Raw genomic sequence first — 23,350 nt, forward strand, 5'->3', positions numbered from 1 at the left:
AATAATAGGCTGCCATGAATGAACCCAGGGGCGTAGTAAAAGGGGGTGCAGACGTAGAAGATCCACCTGACCCCTGATACCTATGAGCAGGGGCGTAACTAGGAAAGACTGGGCCCCACAGCAAACTTTTGACTGGGGCCCCCCCTCCCCTGGGTGTCACACAACCCCCCCCCCCTTGTAGATAGTGCCTTTTTTACAGCCCCCCATGTAGATAACGCCATACAGCCCCCCTGTAGATAACGCCATACAGCCCCCCTGTAGATAACGCCATACAGCCCTCCCTGTAGGAAACGCCATGCAGAGTCCCCCCCACTGTAGGTAATGCCATGCAGAGTCCCCCCCCTGTAGGTAACGCCATACAGAGTCCCCCCCCTGTAGGTAACGCCATACAGAGTCCCCCCCCTGTAGGTAACGCCATACAGAGTCCCCCCTGTAGGTAACGCCATGCAGTCCCCCCCCCCTGTAGGTAACGCCATGCAGAGTCCCCCCCTGTAGGTAACGCCATGCAGAGTCCCCCCCCTGTAGGTAACGCCATGCAGAGTCCCCCCCTGTAGGTAACGCCATGCATCCCCTATCCACAGGATAGGGGATACATGTGTGATCGCTGGCAGCGATAGGGAGAACGGGGGACCGAAAGTCCCCCAATGTTCACCATGACTAACCTCTGACTTCCGGCGTCTGCGCAGCTCAATAAAAATGAAAGGAGCGCTGGTCACGCATGCGCACAAGTGCGATCGGCGCTCCATTCATTTCTACGGAGCTGCCGACACAGACCCCGGAAGTCCGAGGTTTGTGATGGAGAACTTCAGGGGACTTTCAGTCCCCCGTTCTCCCTATCGCTGCTAGCGATCACACATGTATCCCCTATCCTGTGTATATCCTGTGGAGAGGGGATACATGTCTTGTGGAGAGGGGATACATGTCTTTTGTTTAATGGCAGAGCGGGGAGATACCTCCCTGCTCTGCCGTAGTGTTCAGTGGCGTCGCGCCGTAGCGGCTGCTAGCGGAGCCTCCGGCCATGGTGGGGGCCCGTGCCGGCGGGCGACACGGGCCCCCTCATGCCGCGGGCCCCGTAGCAGCCGCTACGGCGGTCGTTACGCCACTGCCTATGAGGGCTCAGCGTCCCATCTGCCAAATAAGAAGAAACCAGTATTATAAATGACACATGGTACGGAGGGGCCCTCTGACAGATTTTGTATTCGGGCCGAGAAGCTTCAAGTTATACCGCTGAATGAACCTAAGCTTGTTATGATATCTGGATGTACTCAAGATATTCATTTTGAGGATGGTCCTGTCATGTCTAAATGTTGTCATTCAGCTGATCAGACCATGGTGTACCAATTGAATAACCTTTTTATCCTTCGTTATACTTTCATTGTTTCAAAGCATCCATTCAAACTCATTGGGCATCTGAGAGGTTCAGCATAGGGTGAGCTCGGTGAGTCACCGGCTATACTCAAGTTGAAGCTCTCTCTGCAATGGTGATTTAGGGCAGACGGAGCTCTTCTGCGCCATCCAGCCTACCAATTCATCTGTATAGCAGAAGGAGTTTAAAGCACCCCAGAACATTACTGTCATTATCACCTGTAATATTCTGACATTACTGATTTATTCCACTAGTTGGCACTGTGAAGCCATGCCTGTGCACATGAAGCCACTGTATTGTGCTATAACAATGGTAACAATATAATAATATAATAAGGATATTATTCACAGGGATGATGCTTCATTAATAACAAAAATAGCTCAGGAGCATTTTCCAATGGGACAATCATACTTATCAACGCTCAGAGCTGCGAGACCTTTTCCTATTGAGCTGGGGCCACATTCACCTGGGTGGCTGGATTGATATAATAGCCCTGGCTAGTTACATACTATTTTAAACATTCGGTTTTATCATGTGGTTCATGTTTTCTTTTAGGTGATTATTTGCACAGATGGCAGAGCTAACACTGACCTAGGCAACCTGGAGGACATCTCTGAGGAATATGCCTACCAGTCCTCCAAACTTTACTACAGTAATTTGGGAGACTTGGCTCTTCAGCACAGGTTTGATTTGTGTAACAACTGAAAATGTCATTGAAAATCAACATATTGTAGTAGTAAAAGACCAAGTATAACTCGTAATTTATACATTTAAAACCCTGCTTATTCTGGGCTTAGGAGTGCAGTGGGTGGTCCTAATCACTGATTGACAGCTGTCTCTACATTCACATTCATACAAGGGAGGCTGTCAATCACTGTGTAGGACCGCTCACTGGACTCCTAAGCCCAGAATGAGCAGAGGTTTAAATGAACACATTACAGGTTATACTAAATCTTTTGCTCTAAACATATACATCAACCTGCTCACCTACTCCTGCTCTATAACATGTGTCCCTTTGTCATTTCCAACCATGTAATCCGAAAACAGCATAGCTCGCTGAGCTACGCTGTTTCTGTGACTCCAATAGAAGTGAATGGTAGTTACGGAAGCAAAGTGGCAGCGGAAAAAACGAGAAAGGTAGAACATGGTTTAGGGGGTCCCGTTCTAGAGATTGGTGTGGGACCCGCATCTATCAGACATTTATGGCATATCCTGTGTATAAGCAAAAAATGTCCCTGATGGGAAAACCCCTTTAAGAACTGATACTCATTGGAGTTGAGGAAGTAAACACAGATGATTTTAGACTGTACATAATTTGAGTTCTGTCTTTCAGTGTGGTTGTCTCTGTGGTGACAATAGAGGGAACTTACTGCCGGTTGCCCGAGTTGGGACAGCTAGCGGATAAAACAGGAGGCAAGGTACATTTTTAATTCATTTTTTAGTACACATGGCATTATGGAATGATATGGTAAAATATGTTAAAACGTAAATACATTGTAGAATTTCCACTAAAGGGGTTGTCCAGGCACAGACAACTGATGACCTATCAACCCAGACACCACACCATCAGCTGCTCCGGCTGCCTCCGGGCCCCCGGCTTCCATGACGGAAGCAGATGGCTCCAGCCACGGAATAGCAGCCGAGCTGCACTCTGTACATTGCATACTGTGCAATGACATCCGTTAACTGCAGGTAGCTGGAGCAGCTGATCGGTGCGGGTTCTGGGTGTCGGAAACCGCACCGATGATATACTGATGATCTATCTCGTGGACAGGACATCAGTTGTCCGCTAGTGGACAACCCCTTTAAAATCTTCCTGTATACAAGTATGTTGCATTTTACTTGCTTCACACCTTATTTCAAAGAGTAGTAATATGTACTTGTACAGCAGTATTAATCTCATAACCTATACAATACCTGGCTTTATGTCTTATACTCTGTCTCTGCTAGGTAAATATTGTACATCCTTTGAAGTTGGCTAATGAATTTCAGTCAATCATAGAGGAAGAAATTATTGCTACTGATGTGAAATTGAAAGTTTTTCTGCCTCAAACAATGTAAGTTAACAATTTTTACAACTTAACAAAATGTAGGCTTAATTTAGTCCCCATGGCGGCACCACATTTCTGTACAAATTGTATTCCAAATGTAAATTAGCTGGTAAATATGCAACATATTTCTTGTAACATGACACACATTAATATGGACCAGTCTTACTGTCCTTATTAATGTGTGTCATGTTGCAAGAAATATGTTGCATATTTACCAGTTAATTTACAGAGGTTAAGAGGTTCTTCAGTTCCTCATGGTGGTATCCCATTTCTGTACAAAGTTTCCTCTCATCTAGGCAACACATTTCTTGTTACATGTAATGTAACATGATATGGACCAGTTTTGTTATATCTTCTTATTTGATTATTTTTTAAAGAGGTTCCCAAATTAAATTTATTTGCAGCCCATTCAGTGTTGTTTGCACCCCTGATATTCTGGTCTGCATGTTCTGCAGAAGGACCTGTCATCCTACTTTTATCGATGCAGGTGGTTCTCAGATCTGGAAGCATGAAAAGACCACTACAGGGTGTAGCATAAGCATGTAACATTGTTCATAGAACTATCTAAATAGTTCTATGCTCACATTAACTGGAGAACTTTTTTGAAGAATTTGATTTTAATGTTTTTTCGTTAGTTATTTAATGATGATTATTATTATTATTAATAATATTAATAATAATAATATAATAGTCATTTTATATAGCGCTAACATGTTCAGCAGCACTTTACAATTCAGAGGGAACATGTACAGTCAAAATTAGATATTACATAGTGACAAAACTAATTTCCAATTCAAATAAGATGAGTGAGGGCCCTGCTCACAAGAGCTTACAATCTATGCAGAAATAGGGGTGACACAAAATGTTAAAATTGCTTGTTTTGTACAATGGTCCAGCCATCTTTTTTAAAAACAGGGTAGTACACATAAAGCTGCATAAGCAAATCAACCAGTATCTGTGTGTGACATATATGAAGTGCATGAGGGTGCAAGGAGTTTGAGGGATACTATTGCATGAAGAGATCTGGTTCTGAGTACTAATGTAGTTGGCGGTGGAGGGGGGTAAAGGAGAGGAGTAATATTAGGAAATGTTATAGACCTATTTGAAAAGATGTGTTTTTTAGGGCAGGCTTAAAACTGTGGATATTGGGAATTAATCTGATTGTTCGGGGTAGCGCTTTCCGGAGGACTGGGGCAGCACGAGAAAAATCTTGGAGACGGGAGTGGGAGGTTCAGATTATGGAGGATGTTAATCGAAGGTCGTTGGCTGAACGTAGAGCGCGAGTAGGGTGGTAGATAGAGATGAGGGAGGAGAAGTAAGGAGGTGCAGCACTGGGGAGAGCTTTGTGGGTGAGAGTAATAAGTTTAAATTGTATTCTAAAGGGAATAGGCAAATAATGCAGTGACTGGCACAGGGTAGAGGCGTTGGTGTAGCAGTTGTTTAGGAAAATGAGCCTGGCTGCTGCATTGAGGATAGATTGGAGAGGGGAGAGTTTAGTGAGTGGAAGACCGACTAATAATGAGTTGCAGCAGTCAAGACGAGAGTGAATCAGAGCGACAATGAGAGTTTTGGCTGTTTCCACAGTAAGAAAATATTAGATTCTAGAGATGTTTTTTCGGTGCAGGTGACAGGAGCGTGTAAGTGATTGAATATGAGGAATAAAGATAAGATCAGAGTCAAAAATAACCCCAAGACAGCGGGCGTGCTGCTTAGGAGTTATGATAGTGCCACACACTGAGATGGAGACATCAGGTTTAGGTAGGTTAGTAGATGGGGGGAACACAAGGGGCTCAGTTAAAGGTAATTTCTGTTGATTCTTAGATAAACTAATTTAAAACCATTATTTATTTCCTGTTGCTTATATGGTGCCAACAGATTCTGTAGCACTGTTTTGGATAGTCATTAGTCACATCATTCTCTGTCCCCAATGGGACTCACAATCTAATTTCCCATAAATACACATTATGGACAATTTTAATTAAGCTATCAGTATATTTGTGAGATGAAACCAGAGTACCCAGAGAAAACCCATGCAAACACGGGGAGAACATACAAACCATGCAGATATTGTCCTTGGATGTGTTAGGGGTGTTTGGACAGTGTTGTAGCAGTAATTATGGCTTATGGTGGGTGAAATAATATGCGTCATAGGGTTTTATGGTTCCTTGATATATACTGTTAATGATGTTGTTTGGTCCTATTATGGGAACTATTGTCATACAGTCGGCGGTATATATAAAATATGGTTTATAGCATTTAAGGGAAGTTTTCTTGGTGTAATTGTCCTTGGATGGTTTAGGACCCCAGTGCTAAACACTGAGCCACCATGCTCTCAGCCCTTTACCATTTAGTGGTCTCTGTTCCTTCATTGATGTTACTTATTGTAGAGGGAAGTGTTTTATATATTTATATCTATGTACATGTGAGTGTAGATACATACATACATATATATATATATATATATATATATATTTGTCCCCCCAGAAAGGTGTTTCTCCAGCCTCTGGGGGAAGAGGGAGAAGACAGTGGACACATTCTCACTGCTCCCCCCCCCTTGCCAGGTAATGAGATTCCATGGGGGGAACCATAAACCCATGTCCCCCCCTTGCATGTGCATGAGCATGTGATGTCACACAGATGCGCACGGGACTGTTTAAAAGGACAAACTGTCCCATACTCTTGCCTCTTTTTCCTGCCTCCCTCAACAGAGACCAACTTTGGACCACATGAACCGCTAAGTATCCACGTGTAGCAGCAGCTACATGTAACCCTCTCCACCCTACACACTTAACCCTTCACCTCACTCCCCCTATACACTTACCCCTTACTTCTCCCCCCTACACAACGGGCTGGTGACCCAACTGCCTACACAACACTTACCTGATTAACCCTTATTGTACAGGGACAGTTATACTAGGAGGAAGTGAGTTATACTAGGAGGGAGTGGGACAGAAACAGTGAGCATGTGTGTTGTATTGTAACGTAACTTCTATGTATTTTAGTTAGAGACAGGTGGGGGGAGGGTCTCACAGAAGCAAGCATGAGTGAATGCACGCCATGTTTAGGTAAGTGGGTGGTGGTATAAAGTAGGATTGTGATACTGTGTTTATACTGTACTACGCATAGTGTGAGTATACTCAGTATATATTAACTTGTTATATATATTGGGGTATACTGATACTATACTGTGATCGGTTACTGTGTTCTGTGTATTTTATGTGTAAGTGTGATTATTGTTAGTAATAAATATTACCCTTTATTTACTGTGAAGTATACGCTTACTTAGTAGTAAAGGAGGAGACTAACGTTAGTATAAGAAAAAGGTAGGGGAACTAGGCATAACCCTAGTGACCCTGATTAATAAAGGAGGTAGTAAAAGTGGGTGACACGAGTAAATGAACCCCGCTATCATACCAGCCCTTTAACACTTATTGTTTTGTTATTTTTCTATTTAGGTACTTCCTATATGAGGGAAATAATCAGTCTGTGCTGGAAAGGACTTTCGGTAGCACAACTGCTGACACTGTTCTATCTACAGAATTTGATATCCATTCATCCAAGATTAAAGGTTTGTTGGAAAAAATGTAAAAATTCAAAATGTAAAATCTAAACTAACGTTTTAACCATATATGTAACTCTTGACGGCTGCAACAGTTTGTTTTTTTTGGCAACAGAAGTGCTTCGATACTCGCAGCTACCAATACAATTACACTTAACTTACACCCTCCCAGATGGAAGAAGTAGATGGCGGATCCTCAGCCAGAGAAGGCCAGTCACAAATGATAGGTAAGGGATGTCAGAACTGACTTTCCAAGATGATGCTGGAAGAACTTTAAAATGGATTAGACTTGAATTATGGCCTCAAGCACACGACAGAGTACATGGAGCTTGTATGGAGACACACAGAGCCTAGCCATGCGCACTCCATGTGCCGCTGTATGGAGCCTCCGTATGGCACTGTATTATAAAGTTATTCTCCCAATATTTCTAAAATATGGCATCCAATGGAGCAGGATCCCAATCTGACAGGAATTTTTTCTTATGCCTCAGGATAAAATTGGAAGCGTACGATGGTGCAGTAGGACCACATAGACTTTTATGGATGCTGTATTGCTGCTCTGTACATGCAGATTGCTCTGAGATGTAACATGGTAATAGAATTATAGACCGAGCTGTATACGTAGTCAAGTGATTAGGGAGCGCCGACCAAAAAAAGCAAATACATTTCAGTATGTTCATGTTATTGATTTTTCAGGTTTTATTGTTATTTTTTGCATTGCGATTTCTATGTTTAGTAAACCTAACCTTAAAGGCATGATTCCCGGACGTTGCTCAGATTTCATCTATTTCTGTTCATTTCAGTACTGCTGCTCTGGAATCCATTGATCTGAGCGTTCTGCAGATCCACAGTGTTCAGTTCAGTGCTCGTCTTACAATGGAAGGACATGTGAATGAAGCCAGAAATGTGGCCCTGGAGTTGAAAGAATTAATAGACCTGGTAATGTAAGTAATGCAGGATTAGGACGATGATGCATCACAGGGCAAACAAACTGGAGCAGTCTATTCATTGGTTAGTACCAGGAATCCAAAGTTGTGTTTTAGCTCTATGGTTGAGTAGCCTACTGTATATAGCATTGTGTTAGCGCACACATCAGCCTATAGTTTGGGCATGCATACAACATAACCTTGGCAAATACAGTACCAGAGCCACAAAGTCAGCAGCGTAGGCCTTCATCCTTTATTTTAATCCACCCATTTGATATTGATAAGAACATTTATTTGCATACTAGACAACCGATCCAGGTCTAACTTGTAGACTTATTTGTTATCCGTGGTTGTACCATGACATCTTTGTGAACTTCTCAGGAGACATGAGAAGTATGAGGCTCATGGTGTTGTGTATGAAGACTGGGAGAACTCTATGGCTCCTATCTATGAAGATCTACAGGTGTATATGAAGGTTCGTACAATAATGATATGTTATAAGTGCAGCGGATGATTTAGCTGAGATAGCGGTTATATTGAGAAACAGGATCCTGAAAAATCTAATACTTTAATATGATTTAATCTATAGTGATAGGTGAGATGTGCTTCAAGAATATATTTAGCGTGGGATATACCCTTGCTTGTATCTTTACACATGTTATGTGATGGGAGTTGAGCAAGTTGGCGGTCTCAAGTTTCTTCCATATTGATTCATTCTTGCTTCCAACAAGTAACAACCCAATGTCTTGGAGAACAGGAGTGCTTGGAGTATTTTGTGAGGTCTATGAAGTCTTCTTGATCACTGACACAGGAGATATTAAGGGGTAATCAAAAGCAACACAAGCAATATTGAGGTAGAATATAAAACTATCCAGGGGTATAGCTATAGGGGTGCAAATGTAGCAGTCACATCAGGGCCCAAAGGCCCCTCTGTCACATAGAAAAACACCAGTATTCTATATAGCACATGGTCGGTATAGGAACCTGTTTCTGATTTTGCATTGGGGCTTCAACAAATACAGATTTTATTCAGGACTAGACAATAATTCTACATTCTGGCGGCTACATACTTTTTGTTTTCAGGAGAAATCATCGGAGAAAACTGGTGAGGGTAGCAACGTAGAAGTTCATGTCATAAAGGTAAGTCATAGACCTATAATAAATAGGCTTCACATGATTCCACCCATTTAATCCCTTAGATGTTGCAGTCAATCACGACATCTAAAGCATTAGAATGAGAAGGGTTGCCCTGTCCGTTGTAGCATTGCCCCCCCCCCAAACGCAGGGTGCCGATGGTCGTCATGGCAGCCTGGGTGCCTAATGAAGGCCCTCAGGTCTGCCCTCTTTGTAATCCTATGAAGCCCTAACTGTAAGAAACACAATATACGGCAATACATTAGTATTCCAGTATATTATGTAAGCAATCCAATGATCACTGGTTCAAGTCCCCTAAGGGAACTAGTAAAAAACAGTTAAATTCCCCAAAAAAATATATTAAAAGTTAAAAAAAAAACCTTTTCCCATTTTTTCCTTAAAGTAATGTAAAAATAAATAAAAACTTAACAGAACTGGCATCGCCGTAGCCATAAAAGTCCGAACTATTACAATATAATGTTTTTAACCCGCTCGGTGAACACGGTAAAAAAAAGTAAAACACCCAAATTGCTGTGTTTTGGTTACTTTAGCTCCCTCAAAAATGGAATAAAAAGCAATCAAAAAGTGGCATGTACCCCAAAATGGTACCAATAAAAACTGCAGCTCGCCCCACAAAAAATAAGCCCTCACATCATTCAATTGACTGAAAAATTAAAAGGTTATGGCTCTCAGAATATGGCGACACAAGAAATTATTTTTTATACAAATATTTTTTTTTTATAAGAGTGGTAAAACATATAAATGTGGTATCGCCGTAATCGTATCAACCCATAGAGTAAGTGAACATGTCGTTTTTTACTGCCTGATGGACACGGCAAAAACAAAACCTCCCAAAAAAAAATAAATCGCTGTTTTTTGCCCATTTTACCCTACAATTTTTTTTTCCGTTTCCCAGTACATTATATGGTACATTAAATGGTGGCATGAAAGCTACAACTTATCCCGCAAAAAACAAGCCCACATATGGCTATGTCGACAAAAAATAAATATACGAAATTGGCCGTCATTAGGGGATTACTTAGAAATAAGTATATAGATGATAAATCATGTTTATTTATTTTTTTATTTTTTAAAATGTAGCTATTTTTTATTTGTAAAACCTCTTCTCAGGGTGGCCATATTAGAGACACACTCTTTCTTCCTGTGTAGCCAGTACAGCCAGGTGTGCTTTATGGCAGCTGAAAAAAATGGTAATCAATTGATGAGAAATCTCATTGATTTTTACAGTCTCCAGGAAGTGATGGAGTAAAGACCCTCCCCCAAGGACCAGAGGAGCTGCATACAGAGCCTTAGGCCCCCTTCACATCACATTTATTGCACTACATTTTTACATCTATGCCGGTAAAAGCTCCCGACACAAGTTAAAACGTAGGCTGTAACGGATGTCCTAATAGTGACATCCGTCACCACAGACTATAATGGTTTACGTTAAACAGATATGTCACGATCTGGAGACTAATATGGTATCTATTTAACCCCTTTCTGCTGCCCATGAGCATGCTCCATACACCCCTCCTCCCGACTATGGCGTACGTTTACCAGCCCGACGGAGGCAAAAGGGATATTCTTTTGGCCTCCGTCGTGCTAATGGAGCTCTATGTACACGTTCAGCATGTATGCTGGGAGTTTTTCTGACGTACATTCTAAACATAGCGAATAAATGTGAACGGGGCCTTTTCAGTGTATAGTCTTTCGATGCTACCTTTTCTAGACTTTCAGTAATACATTAGATCTGTTATTATCTCTAATGATAAGGAGATGATTCTCCTTATCCTTTGCCTGTATGTACTGCAAAGCTGAGAAGTGAGCTATGGAGAACAGGAAAGATCAGCTAAGGCCTTATTTACACGACTGGGTTAAATGTCCCTGGGATGACCGTTGAATCAGCAGCCGTCCCACGGACCTATGTAATTCAATGTGGCCGTTCACACAGCTGTTGTTTCAACGGACCGTGTGAAGGGTCCGTGGGAAAATAGGACATGTACTATCTTTTCACGCATCACTCATCCCTCCATAGACTCATCTATGGGGGATGCGAGACATCGTGTCCCGCAGCGCCGAGCACGGATGCACCTCGGATGTGAAAAACTGTAGTTTTTCACGGCCGAGGGGCGAAACGCTCGTGTAAATAAGGCCTTATAGTGCGGGCTCTATTGGCCAGTGTGATTTATTTTTCATGTGGACAGTCACAAAAAAAATACCACCAACATTTTTTAAAAGGTGTGTAATAAAAACCTGAATTAAGTAATGCTATTGCTTGCTGATACACTCCCTTTAATTGGTCCCCCCCTCTTTCTGACACAATAATCTGATTTCAATTTTGCCATACACATTGTATTAAATATGTTATATTATGTGTATGTGAGTGGCCTCTTGACAGTCCCCCAGAGGAAGAGGACTGGGGCCTAATGTAGTGAATTCTTAGATCTATTTATAAACTATAAAATTGTGTGATATGGCATGATATTGATGTAATAATTCTTTGTATTCCAGACTTTTTCAGACGAAATGGCAAAAATGATATTCCATATGAAGAGAGCCAAAAACAAAGTGTTGAGTAAACTAAAAAACCAGACAGAATAATAATAAAAAAAAGTGTGGGAAATATTGAAACAGATTTACACCATTTGACTTTTCTCGTCACTTTCTAAATGTGTTGAGAAAAATAAGCGCGGCTAAGCCAAAAGGAATGGGAACCTCAACCAGAACAAAGTTATCATAATTTACCAGGAACTGGCTTAAGTTATTGCGCAAATCTACAGTTGCTCAGAGCAGGTGTAGACTTGCATTTCTATCCCATGGACAGCCAAAGATGCGCCATATACTGTATATTAAGAGGTGTGCACCTAATATATTTGGCACATATTCCACCACTGTACATTAGTTTAAGACTGCCATTTGACACCCAAGTCTTAATATATTTCCCCCACTGAGTTTTAATGTTAAGTATATCAGCATATCAAAAAGAGGTTCTGCAGCAACACAGAAGTCTATGAACAAGATGTCTGAATGTACATACTATATACAGAGTCTACACTATAAGATCTTTTAATGGGAAAGTAGCACCAAGCCAGGCCAAGTTTAATAGGGCATCTGCACAATGTCACATCAAAGCTGAATCAACTGTCTGGTCCACCGCCCAAAGACATCCATTGGGAGCGTGGAAGACGTCTCAGAATTGGGACTGCACTACTGAAACGGGAACTCTGAAAACAAGGACAGCTTTATTGATGGCTTTTCTGCCCTGGGTTTAGGAGTGCTCCAGTTTTTACTGCATAAAGTGTCTTAACTATGACGGTCATTGTATTCTTCACTCCAACAGATTACATGTTAATATTGTATTTGATTATAATTTTTTTAAATATATATTAAAAAAAAAAGCACTGACAGAAGAATGTATATACAATAAATTTTATTATGGTATAGTGTATTTTGTACTGGCGGCATGGTTCTCACCACTGCAACTGTTGCTTGGGATGGTCTGACAATCCCAAGTTTGTGTACATCTGCTCAATCATGGAAACCCAACCTATTAAAGGGGTATTCCCAGAATGGAAAATAAATAAAAGTCAGACACAATATAACGCATGACAATCCTTCTAACAAAGCTAGAACCAGCCCTGTATCATACATGGACTCAGAGATCTCCCCATTCATTTCTCGGCTAGATTTTTTTTAGGCCGGCAGCTCAGGGGCGTGTCCTTTCTGCTGCAGCTCCTCCCTGCTTGCTTGTATAGGCATATTTTTGTTTTACTGCCTCCCCTAGTAGAAGCTTTCCAAATGCCCCACGTTACAGGGCAGCACATTTGCTCACACTGTTGTCTTACAGCACAGGGTTCAAAACAAACATCTGCATGGAGTTTGTATGTTCTCCCTGTGTTTCCTCACACCCCAAAAAATATACATAAGGAATTTCAATTGTAAGTAAGAAAAACCTCCGTACAGCGCTGTGGAATATGTTGGTGCTATGTAAGTGACAAAAAGTAATAAAGCCCAGCCCTATATAAACGAAGACAACAAGCTGCATTTCTGAATAAGCGTTCTTCCACTGGTTGGTGGCAGTTCAGGGTTGTCAACCGTCCGTAAATTTATGGACAGTACGCAAAAACTGGTGTTTTTCCTGCTGTCCGTAGAGTCAGTCAGAAAAAAGCACCGCCCGTGGTTTTTCTGCAGTCTACTGGAACTTTGCACTGCGCATGCGCCAAAATGTACACAGTGCAAAGGAATAGTAGGCTGTGGCCAGGCATATTTTCAGATTCTGTGGAATCTGAAAATATGCAGGCCGGCCGCCGCCAAGTTAGGTCGGTGACGGGAGTGAACCAATCAAGTCACCTGACATGGTCAGGTACTGGACTGGTCCAGTCATGTGCCATCACCAACCCCACTCAAAAGTGATCCTCCGCCGTATGATCACCTGTGCGGCTATCTACAAGGGGGTGGGTGGGGGCGCTGCGCGGCTATTTACAAGGGGGGCGATGTGCGGCCATCCTCAAGGGGGGGTGGGCGCTGTGCGGCCATCCTCAAGGGGGGGTGGGCGCTGTGCGGCCATCCTCAAGGGGGGGGGGCGCTGTGCGGCCATCCTCAAGGGGGGGCGCTGTGCGGCCATCCTCAAGGGGGGGCGCTGTGCGGCCATCCTCAAGGGGGGGGCGCTGTGCGGCCATCCTCAAGGGGGGCACTGTGCGGCCATCTTCAAGGGGGGCACTGTGCGGCCATCTTCAAGGGGGGGCACTGTGCGGCCATCTTCAAGGGGGGGCACTGTGCGGCCATCTTCAAGGGGGGGCACTGTGCGGCCATCTTCAAGGGGGGGCACTGTGCGGCCATCTTCAAGGGGGGGCACTGTGCAGCCATCTTCAAGGGGGGGCACTGTGCAGCCATCTTCAAGGGGGGGCACTGTGCGGCCATCTTCAAGGGGGGGCACTGTGCGGCCATCTTCAAGGGGGGGCACTGTGCGGCCATCTTCAAGGGGGGGCACTGTGCGGCCATCTTCAAGGGGGGGCACTGTGCGGCCATCTTCAAGGGGGGGCACTGTGCGGCCATCTTCAAGGGGGGGCACTGTGCGGCCATCTTCAAGGGGGGGCACTGTGCAGCCATCTTCAAGGGGGGGCACTGTGCAGCCATCTTCAAGGGGGGGCACTGTGCAGCCATCTTCAAGGGGGGGCACTGTGCAGCCATCTTCAAGGGGGGGCACTGTGCAGCCATCTTCAAGGGGGGGCACTGTGCAGCCATCTTCAAGGGGGGGCACTGTGCAGCCATCTTCAAGGGGGGGCACTGTGCAGCCATCTTCAAGGGGGGCACTGTGCAGCCATCTTCAAGGGGGGGCACTGTGCAGCCATCTTCAAGGGGGGGCACTGTGCAGCCATCTTCAAGGGGGGGCACTGTGCAGCCATCTTCAAGGGGGGGGGGTGCTGTGCGGCTAGTTATCTGCATGGGGCATGGTTACTGATGGGGCACTTTTATTTTGTCGAGCACTAAGGGATCATTACCATCTGGATTACGAGTTGTTTAGAGGATGGGGTATAGGAGGAAGCAGGAAGAGCGAGAGAGAGAAAAACCAACATGTCAGTCAAATTCTGCAGAGACTAGACGTGGCTGGAATAAGTAGTCACAGTGGTCTGGGCCAGGTGGAGAAAAATCTGAGAAATCACGCAAGTTAGCGGGGGAAAGATACAAGCAGAGCGGTGATTGGGGGGAGTCACTCCTAGCACACTGCACTGGCAATGATTTTGTAATGAGCCCGTAAAATTTGTCTGCCCGTGAATTTTAGCTCAGTTGTCCAGAAATTTCTGAAGTGGAGGTTGGCAACCCTGTGGCAGTTGCAAAGAGTGGAGCCAAGTATGTGTCCTTCCTCAGGTTTGTCACCATGTTCTACAGATTGAACTCCAGGGGGCACCATTATAATTATAGGGAATATTTTGCAAAAGTGAGCATTTTGTATTAAGAAAATTCCAAAACAAATATTTATTTCTTTGTTACACTGCAACAAACGTTTACTAGTGGGACAACTCCTTTAAGGATGGGAAATTATGGCTGGTAATATTCAGCACTTGGTAATCCTGGATATTTTGCTACGACAGCATTTATGTTTTACTGGGGCAGCTTAGAAGCACGATAAACTGACTTGGTATAGTAAAGTTAAGGTATGTTGCCCCCTCAGGTGTTCTGTTGGGGGTTTTACACTTTTGACAGTAACGCAGCATGTACTGCTATTCTTGCCATCAATTCGGACAGCATCGTGAGACCCCATTACATGTCGATGTGGTGTGTAGGGCACCCTTCAACTACGGACAGAAGCCAGTGGTGTAGCTATAGGGGGGGGGGGGGCGGTAAATTACAGCACCTCTCTCCACAGAGAGTCACTCACCAAGGTCCCGGTTCCATTCAATGCTGGAGCAAGGAGCTGATGTCTCCTTGCTCCAGCATTCACTGTGCCCTGAGCCGCTTGAAGCAGGCAGGATGTAGCATCATCGCGCCTGTCTGCGCCGAGTCACTCATAGCACACACCGGAGGAGGCAAAGGATCCTCCACCCGGCGTGGGGGGGGGCGCCCCCAAGCCGCATTCTTGCACCCGGGCCCATGAGCCTTTAGCTACGCCCCTGACAGAAGCCATTGTGTAGATGTAAACAAAGCCCAAGACCTTATGCACATGATTGTATTTGTGATCTGTATTATATGGATCCTAAATATAACAGTGTTAATGTATTTCAGTAGAGCCATGTATAGAGTTATGGTGGTATACAGAAGTTATACAAAAATTGCAGAATGCACCATGGTGTGGTATATGGTTCTCAAGAACTTTGTCCAAGACCGAACACACCTATGAATTACTGTTGCAGAGAACGCCTGTATTACAATACATATCTTGCACTGGTGATTTGCATTCTGGTAAGTATGGTTTGTACAGTAATAAGTCAGTGGGGTGGGGAAAGATCTGGCATTGAATCACTGCACTCACATTTCCATTTACTTGTATAGGCAGGTATTAGCTACTGCAGGAGTGGAGTAACACTACATACCCATGGTTGTGCTGCCCATCTCCATGAGGGGGCAAGGGTACCAGTCAGCACCAGAAAAACGTAACTCCAGTAAAATTTCATTAAGCTCTTCCATCATTATTAAATATGTCCAGTTATAAAGTACCTTCTATAGTTAAGTTTTTTTTTTTCTCCAAGAAATACAGACACCATGTACAATGTTTTGCTGCTTACACAATTTTATTATAGATTTGAGAGCATGCACGTCACTCATTCCAGAGATCTCATCCCTTCCCTTTGATGGTAACACTACAGCTCTTGCATAATCAGAACTAGGACATTATTCGCTGTCCTCTCCCAAGGTCAGCTTGTCAAACAGGTATTCTCCCATGCCATCCTCAGCTGCCTTCACACGCTTCAGGTTTGTAATGTTGTCTCCCAGTTTCTTGATCAGTTCCACCTCCTTCTTCAGATATTCATTCTCTAGGAAGTCACACATCTGTATGTGGAAGTGATTAGTTATTTCACCGCACTAAACTTATCCTCTGATTCAAGCGCTTCAGACCAAGTTAATTTAAAACCCCAATCTAGATTTTTCTAAATTCACAGCCCATGTCCATTTGGCCTATCAGGGAACATAGATGTCAGTGGTCCCTCTCAGAGAACTATGACCCAGAGCCAATAAGTTAGTGAGGGAAGATCTGCTGAATTTAGAGAAGGGGTTCTCTAGAAAACCTGTTGAACTAGAACTGCTTTAGCTCTATTAAAGGGCCAAATTGTCAGTCTACCATTCCCAAAGGCTGCAAAAAAAAAAGTATTCTCATCTCATTCATGAACTAACAGTAGGTCAAATGTCTGATTGGGAGTGGACAACCACCTAATATCCAGAGGATGGGAGTCTTCTGCTCCACTGTCACTCTGAGAGGAAGAGACAAAATGGCCAAACAGTTCCCCCCTATAATAGAGCCAGCCACAGTGCCCCCCAATAAATGTACAAGCCTCTCAATGGTTGTGGGCCACAGAATTGAAATGCGGGCCAGTTGTGCCCCCCCACTGCAGGTTGTGCACCCCTGAGCTGAAGTAGATAGCTTGCCCAGGAGTTCTGTACAGATTTTAAAACAAAAAGGTATTAACATTACACATCTCCTGGATTTAAACAGTGGGAGGCATATAGCCATTTTATAAATGAAGGACCATGTCCTGATCACCTCTAAATGGCTTAAATCCTAAACAAGACAATCGAAGAACTACTAACTACCATGTTGTATTTGTAATTCAGAAAAAAAATAAAAATAGTATAAGTTGAATTTGGGCAGGGGGTGAAGTAATGCTGATTGTCATTCTATGTCCAAGAAGTTCAGACTTACATGAGGGTCAGCATGGTCTGTAGCAATCTTGTGGAGGTCCAGAAAAGCCTGATTTACACTCTTTTCAAGTTTCAAGGCATAGTCCATAGCACTGGTGCCATTTCCCCACTCATCGGCCTCAGGTTTCTGAAGAGGAAACACATTTTACTAATTTAGTAGAAATACTAGTTCTAGATTTAAATAATGCATAACCTGAAAGAAAAAAAACGACTTCCTTCCATGTCAATAGGTGCAGAAATAGCTTTCCAAACTTGTGCAATACAGGACACGTCATCTAGTTACAACCATGTATGCAAGACTGAAGCAAAGTGCTTTATATCTTTCAGGACTGTAGATGCCTTCTTGGGACCTTCATGGACATTGAGCGAATGCACTCACGTTATAAGTAAAGTCTACAAGCCCCACAGTAGATGTTCTCACCTTGACATCTTGAAGAACTATACGTCCTCCACGTTTGTTCTGGAACTTCAGAAACGTCTCAGCCTGTTCATTCTTTTCCTCAGACCGTTCATGGAAGAATTTAGAGAACTTGGCCAATGCCACGTCATCCCGGTCAAAGTAGAATTGCTATGATAGAAAACATTCAATAATTAAAGCAAACTTGGAACATTGTAAAGTTGAAGAATCTTGTGAGATGAGATTTCCATCATTTCAGTTCAGACACTTTACCAGAAAGTCTTGTACACAACCACCTCAGAGACGGAAGAAGGTCAAGACTCAGAATCAGCCCTAAAGGTCATGATCCAAACTAAGGCGAGCGTGTGCGTTCTGCGCACGCAAAAAAATGCGCCGTTTTGCATGCGCAAAATGCACTTAACAGCTCTGTGTGTCAGCAGCGTATGATGCGCGGCTGCATGATTTTCGTGCAGCCGCCATCATTACGACACTCCGTTTGGATGTTTGTAAACAGAAAAGCATGTGGTGCTTTTCTGTTTACATTCAGAGTTTGACAGCTGTTGCGCGAACCACGCAGTTCGCACGGAAGTGCTTCCGTGCGACCTGCATGCTTTTCACGCACCCATTGACTTCAATGGGTGCGTGATGCGTGAAAAACGGGGAAATATAGAACATGTCGTGAGTTTTACGCAGCGGACTCACGGACTGTCTGCATGCCCCTATAGCCCAATATAGGTGTGTACGACACGCGTGAAAAGCACGCGCGTCGCACGCGTGTATATTACGCTCGTGTAAATGATGCCTAAGGGGCGAGACTCTCACTGTTGGGGACTACGGTACTGGTTTCAGCATGTGTCCCACCCCCCTTGTGTTCACCACGATAGTGGTCATATGGACAGTCAGTTAATTGTCCCCTCCTGCGCCTCCCCACTAATTTCTAGTGTTCTTAATTATGCAGTTTAAAGACTGTTTTTTTTAATATCTTTTAGATACATAATTTGCACCCTAGGCAAAAACCTACAGATGTCCTGCCCAACTTTTATGCTTTTAAAAGCTACGGTACATAAACACCTTATAGTTGCACACCTGTAGTATAATATACGGCTTGTTAGATTTATGCATCGTGGCTCTCATACAAGCAAAACTAAATACCTTAGCAACGCTTCATCCCATGGCCAAAACAAAGAAACAAGCTCATGACGAGAACCTGTCAGGTCTTCATACATGAGCAGATATCTGGACTACAGATTGTTCTCTTGGTCCTAACTATAGCAGCAATATGTTGGGTTGACACTGTCAGTTCTACTATGTAAGTTGTCCTTTGTGTAGGACAGCTGCTATATGGCACTACTTTCTATGCCTCGATTGCTGCTCAGCCAGGTAGTGGGGGAGTTTGGACTTTGCAATGGGGTCCTATAAATCCTAGTTATACCCCTGAATGTAATATTTTATATAGTTTAGAGAAACAACTTAAACTCCACGTAGTTATGGCATCTGATTTAGACCTTGTTCACACAGTGCATATTTTGCAAGCCAAAACCAGGAATGGAGATGTATGTACACTGTTTTCTGTTCCTGGTCTTGGCTTAAAAAAAAAAAAAAAAAAAAAAAGGAAGCTCCAGAATATGCACTGTGTAAACAAGGCCTTACATCAAAGTAGGTAAACGTCTTTCAGTCCAGTTCAGGGAACCTGGTTGGGCAACATTAAACTAGAATATGCCAAGAGTTTGTCAAGACAAAGCCCTTTAGGCTGCACTTACTCTGAGCCATTATAGTCTGAGGGATTAACCAGGTGTCTCTTAATAAAGAGTGCTACAGCCCCTTCATTCTAGTGATCAGAGCGAGTCCTAGCAGTCGGACTCCATCTTAACATTTATGGCATTTTCAAGCCACATACCATGAGGATATGTTCATACAGCTCATTTTCATCCATTTTTCGGGCCATAAACAGATGGGGGGGGGGGGAAATAATTGGGAGCAGAATGCCTCCAAACAAGCTGCCCATTGACTTCAAATGGGAAAAACAGCGTTCTGTTCTGACAGGGCATTTTTTTTTTTTTATGCCGCCGTTTTGAAAAAAAGACTGCATATAAATTTTTTTTTAAAAAAAAAAAACGAAATAAAAAGCCTGTGAAGTGCATGTCACTCCTTGAGCCGTTTTCTATTAACTCCATAGAAAAACAGCTCCAAAAACGTCCGTAAAAAACACCACGAAAGACGAGTTGCTAAAAAAAAAAAACAAAAAAAAAAACAGAAAATCAGGAGCCCTTTTCCCTTGAAAACCTCTATTTTCAGAATTTTTTTTTTTTAATAAGGGTATGTTCACACGGCTCATTTTCCACCGTTTTTCAGGCTGTAAACGGCCCGAAAAAAAATAAAATCAGAAGCAGAGCGCCTCCAAACATCTACCCATTGATTTCAATGGTAAATACGGCGTTCTGTTCCGATAGTGTTTTTACACCTCATTTTCCAAATACGGCACGTAAAAAGACGCCCGCGAGAAAGTGCATGTCACTTCTCGGGACGCTTTTGGAGCAGTTTCTCATTGACTATAGAAAAATAGCTCCAAAAACGTCCGTAAGAAGAGCCGCAAAAAACAGGAGCCGTTTTCCCTTGAAAACGGCTGCGTATTTTCAGGCATTTTTTGGTCAAGCATGTGAACCTACCCGAAGGGTTGCTTCACACGCAGCATTTAAGAAAACAAAGCTGTTTTTTTACAACAAAGAATGAGGGAGCGGCACCTCCTAAAGGGAGCGGCACCTCCTAAAGGGCAACTGTCCCCTCTGAGAAGTAAAAGACATATGGATTTTAGTGGTATATAAATTATCTGCTAATGCGAAGCAGTTGGAGAGACTGCGTGGGGAGCATCTGCTCACGAATACGCCAAACTCTCTAGCAGCGCGCCGCCGGTAAAGATTAAAAAGCACGTTTGCCAAAACAGCTTCACATTAATATAGTTCACATTTATTCTTAAAGGAGTTGCAACAGTTTGACCCCTACAGTCAGTAAGTGATGGCATATACTAGGGATATGCCATCACTTACTGACATGGTACCACCCCTTTAACAGCTGGGTATAGCTGAAAGACATACAAGGTAAGAGCAGGGAGTTTATTTTTTTATTAACAGTATAAACTGCTCAGGACACCAACAGGGAGAGATCCTGTTAGTTTCCTAGAACATGCAAGATGATAATAGGATTGGAAGAAGTAGAATATTGAATAAGGACAATAAAAATGTGGATTGTATGTCACGCCCCCATCATTCTTAATAACAATGCAGACATAACAGATTACTACGGTCATAGTAAAGGTTCGGGAAACATCTTACCAGCTCTGCAAGGAGACGCAGAACAGGAGATTCCTCAAGTTCTAAGAACTCAAACCCTTACTCCGGCCTATTATAAAACACCTACAGCGCCCTAATAGGAGGACAACTGCAAGAGTCCTTCATGGAACTACAGATATTCTAAACATTATACAATAAGAAACTATAACCCCATGCATAAACTCAAGCCATCTTGTAATAGGGCATGCATTGACTTGTAGTTCCACAACAGCTGAAACCTGAAGAGTGTGTTCATATACTCACCAAGGACTGGTAGACATAGGAGGCCTGTAGCACCAGGTTGACAGCACGGTTGACTCCAGCCTCACTGTCTTGGTGGTAGTTCTGGCGGATCTGGGAGCTCATGATGATGGTGGTAGTAGTAGCTGTTTTCTCAGGGAATAAGACAAGGTTCTGGAGATCAGGACAGGTATATTAGAATTCCTGTTCCGTTCAAACACTGTTGAAGCAAGAACTAGGAAAGTCTAGGTGTCTCTCTGCTCTGCTGGATGTATTGCTGCTCTCTGGCTTTTATACACTCACTGGGTGGAGTCTTCTAAAACATAATCCACCCATGTAACCACCTCACATTGTTAGGATTGGCTTGTAATTTAGTAAGGATTGCAAAAAACAGTGTGAGAGTTCACACTGTGCACTCTGAAAAGGAAAGAGTTAAAAGAATACTCAGCCTGTGTAAAAAAAAATCGTCTTATGTAAATGCACCCTAAGGTCAGGATTCAACGGTAATAAATTGTATAAGATTATAGCACTAATGTGATCTTAATAAGGCGTATAATGTATTCCTATGGTTCTCGTCCAGGAGAGAATATCTGCGTCTACAGACTGTGTGTCCTGAGCCACATGATCTGGTGTCATATCGCATAACAAGACATTGCATGCAATAAGTTGTCGTGGAGACTAAGGGTACGGTCACACGACTTATTTTCAGGCCTAGTTTGCAGCGTAAAAGCCTCATATTACACTCCAAAATGCACTTGAAATACGCCTGCAAACCGTTTCCCATCGATTTCAATGAGAAATACACGGTGCTGTTCACATGACTTGTATTTTACACTGCTGAATTAAAAAAATACCTCGTAAAAAGAAGTAGCATGTCACGTTTTGAAGTGTCTTTGGAGCTGATTTTCCAATTACACTTCAAAAAAGCCTAAAAAAAAGCCTCAAAAAAGGTTTACATTTTAAACGTTTCATTTTTAGCTTCAAAAACCCCTTGAAAATAATTTTTGTACGTGTGAACATACCCTAAGGCTAGATTCACACGAGCGTTGCGCATCTCGGACGTGAGAAGCAGAAGTTTTTCACATCCGAGGAGCATCCGTGCTGTGCGCTGCGGGTCGCGTTATCAGGTATCCCTCATAGATTAAAGTCTATGGAGGGATGCGTGAAGTGCAAAAAAATAGGACATGTTCTATTTTCTCATGGACCCTTCACACGGTCCGTTGAAACAACAGCCGTGTGAAGGCTGATATTAATAGAAAACAGCCTCTAAATCCACGCAATTTTCAACTGATTTTCAAAGCGTACTTGATTTTAAAGGCATATTTTGAAGTGTCAATGGAAAATGAGCTTGTAAAATCTTTAAAAAAGTGTCACTTCTTTTTTAAGAAGCAGATTTTTACGAGGCAGTTTTTAAAATATGCTTCATATATGTTACACAGTGTATTTCCCATTGAAATCAATGGGAAGTTGTTTAAAGGTGTAATTCAAGTGTATTTTGGAGCGTAATACGAGCGGTTTATGCTCCAAAATACCCTGGAAAGTAAGTTGTGTAAACATAGCCTAAGGCCGTTAAAACAACGGCCGTCTCACGGACACATGTATTTCAATGGGGCCGTATTGAAAAATAGAACATGTCCTATTTTGTTCCGTTTTCACGGATCCCTCTATAGACTCAAGTCTATGGGGATCCATGAAAACAAAGCCCGCACGGGGGCACCTCGAACATGAAAAACGTCACATTTTGCACGTCTGAGTTTCCCCACGATTGTGTGAATCTGGCCTATGCCTTGCCTGCGAGTTGGAGTAAAATAGCAGGATTGCTTTAACGTTTCCCTAAATAAATATCACGAGGGGCCATGCAATCACTGCAAAAAAATCCAACATGGTCAGGTTTTTTTTTGCGATGGTTGCAAGATGCTTTGCAACTTTTTTTACACAGGAAAAAAAATTGAACTCCGTGTTGCTATAGCCTTGATTTTGCGCTCCAGAAAGG

General features: G+C 43.0%; 2 protein-coding genes across 2 annotated transcripts in view; one reads left to right on the forward strand and one right to left on the reverse strand.

The window, feature by feature from the left end:
• The window catches only part of LOC142662598 (circularly permutated Ras protein 1-like), a 32,681-nt gene extending 20,241 nt beyond the window's left edge, over positions 1–12,440 (forward strand). The window contains exons 17-25 of the mRNA XM_075840810.1: positions 1,922–2,049; positions 2,700–2,784; positions 3,317–3,423; positions 6,873–6,985; positions 7,092–7,203; positions 7,780–7,920; positions 8,284–8,377; positions 8,986–9,042; positions 11,551–12,440. Of these exons, the coding sequence (XP_075696925.1) occupies positions 1,922–2,049; positions 2,700–2,784; positions 3,317–3,423; positions 6,873–6,985; positions 7,092–7,203; positions 7,780–7,920; positions 8,284–8,377; positions 8,986–9,042; positions 11,551–11,640 (927 nt within the window). The 3' untranslated portion in view covers positions 11,641–12,440. The remainder of the gene's footprint in view (positions 1–1,921; positions 2,050–2,699; positions 2,785–3,316; positions 3,424–6,872; positions 6,986–7,091; positions 7,204–7,779; positions 7,921–8,283; positions 8,378–8,985; positions 9,043–11,550) is intronic.
• A 3,809-nt stretch (positions 12,441–16,249) lies between these two features.
• Positions 16,250–21,644, reverse strand: LOC142661422 (ferritin light chain, oocyte isoform-like). Its single transcript, XM_075838813.1, has 4 exons — positions 21,382–21,644; positions 17,816–17,962; positions 17,396–17,521; positions 16,250–16,527 (listed from the first exon to the last, which is right to left on the reverse strand). The coding sequence occupies exons 1-4, from the start codon at positions 21,481–21,483 to the stop codon at positions 16,369–16,371; spliced, it is 534 nt and encodes a 177-aa protein (XP_075694928.1). The 5' UTR covers positions 21,484–21,644; the 3' UTR covers positions 16,250–16,368.
• Between the last annotated feature and the right edge of the window lie 1,706 nt (positions 21,645–23,350).

The sequence above is a fragment of the Rhinoderma darwinii genome, chromosome 10, assembly GCF_050947455.1.
Source record: "Rhinoderma darwinii isolate aRhiDar2 chromosome 10, aRhiDar2.hap1, whole genome shotgun sequence".
Classification (NCBI taxonomy): domain Eukaryota; kingdom Metazoa; phylum Chordata; class Amphibia; order Anura; family Rhinodermatidae; genus Rhinoderma; species Rhinoderma darwinii.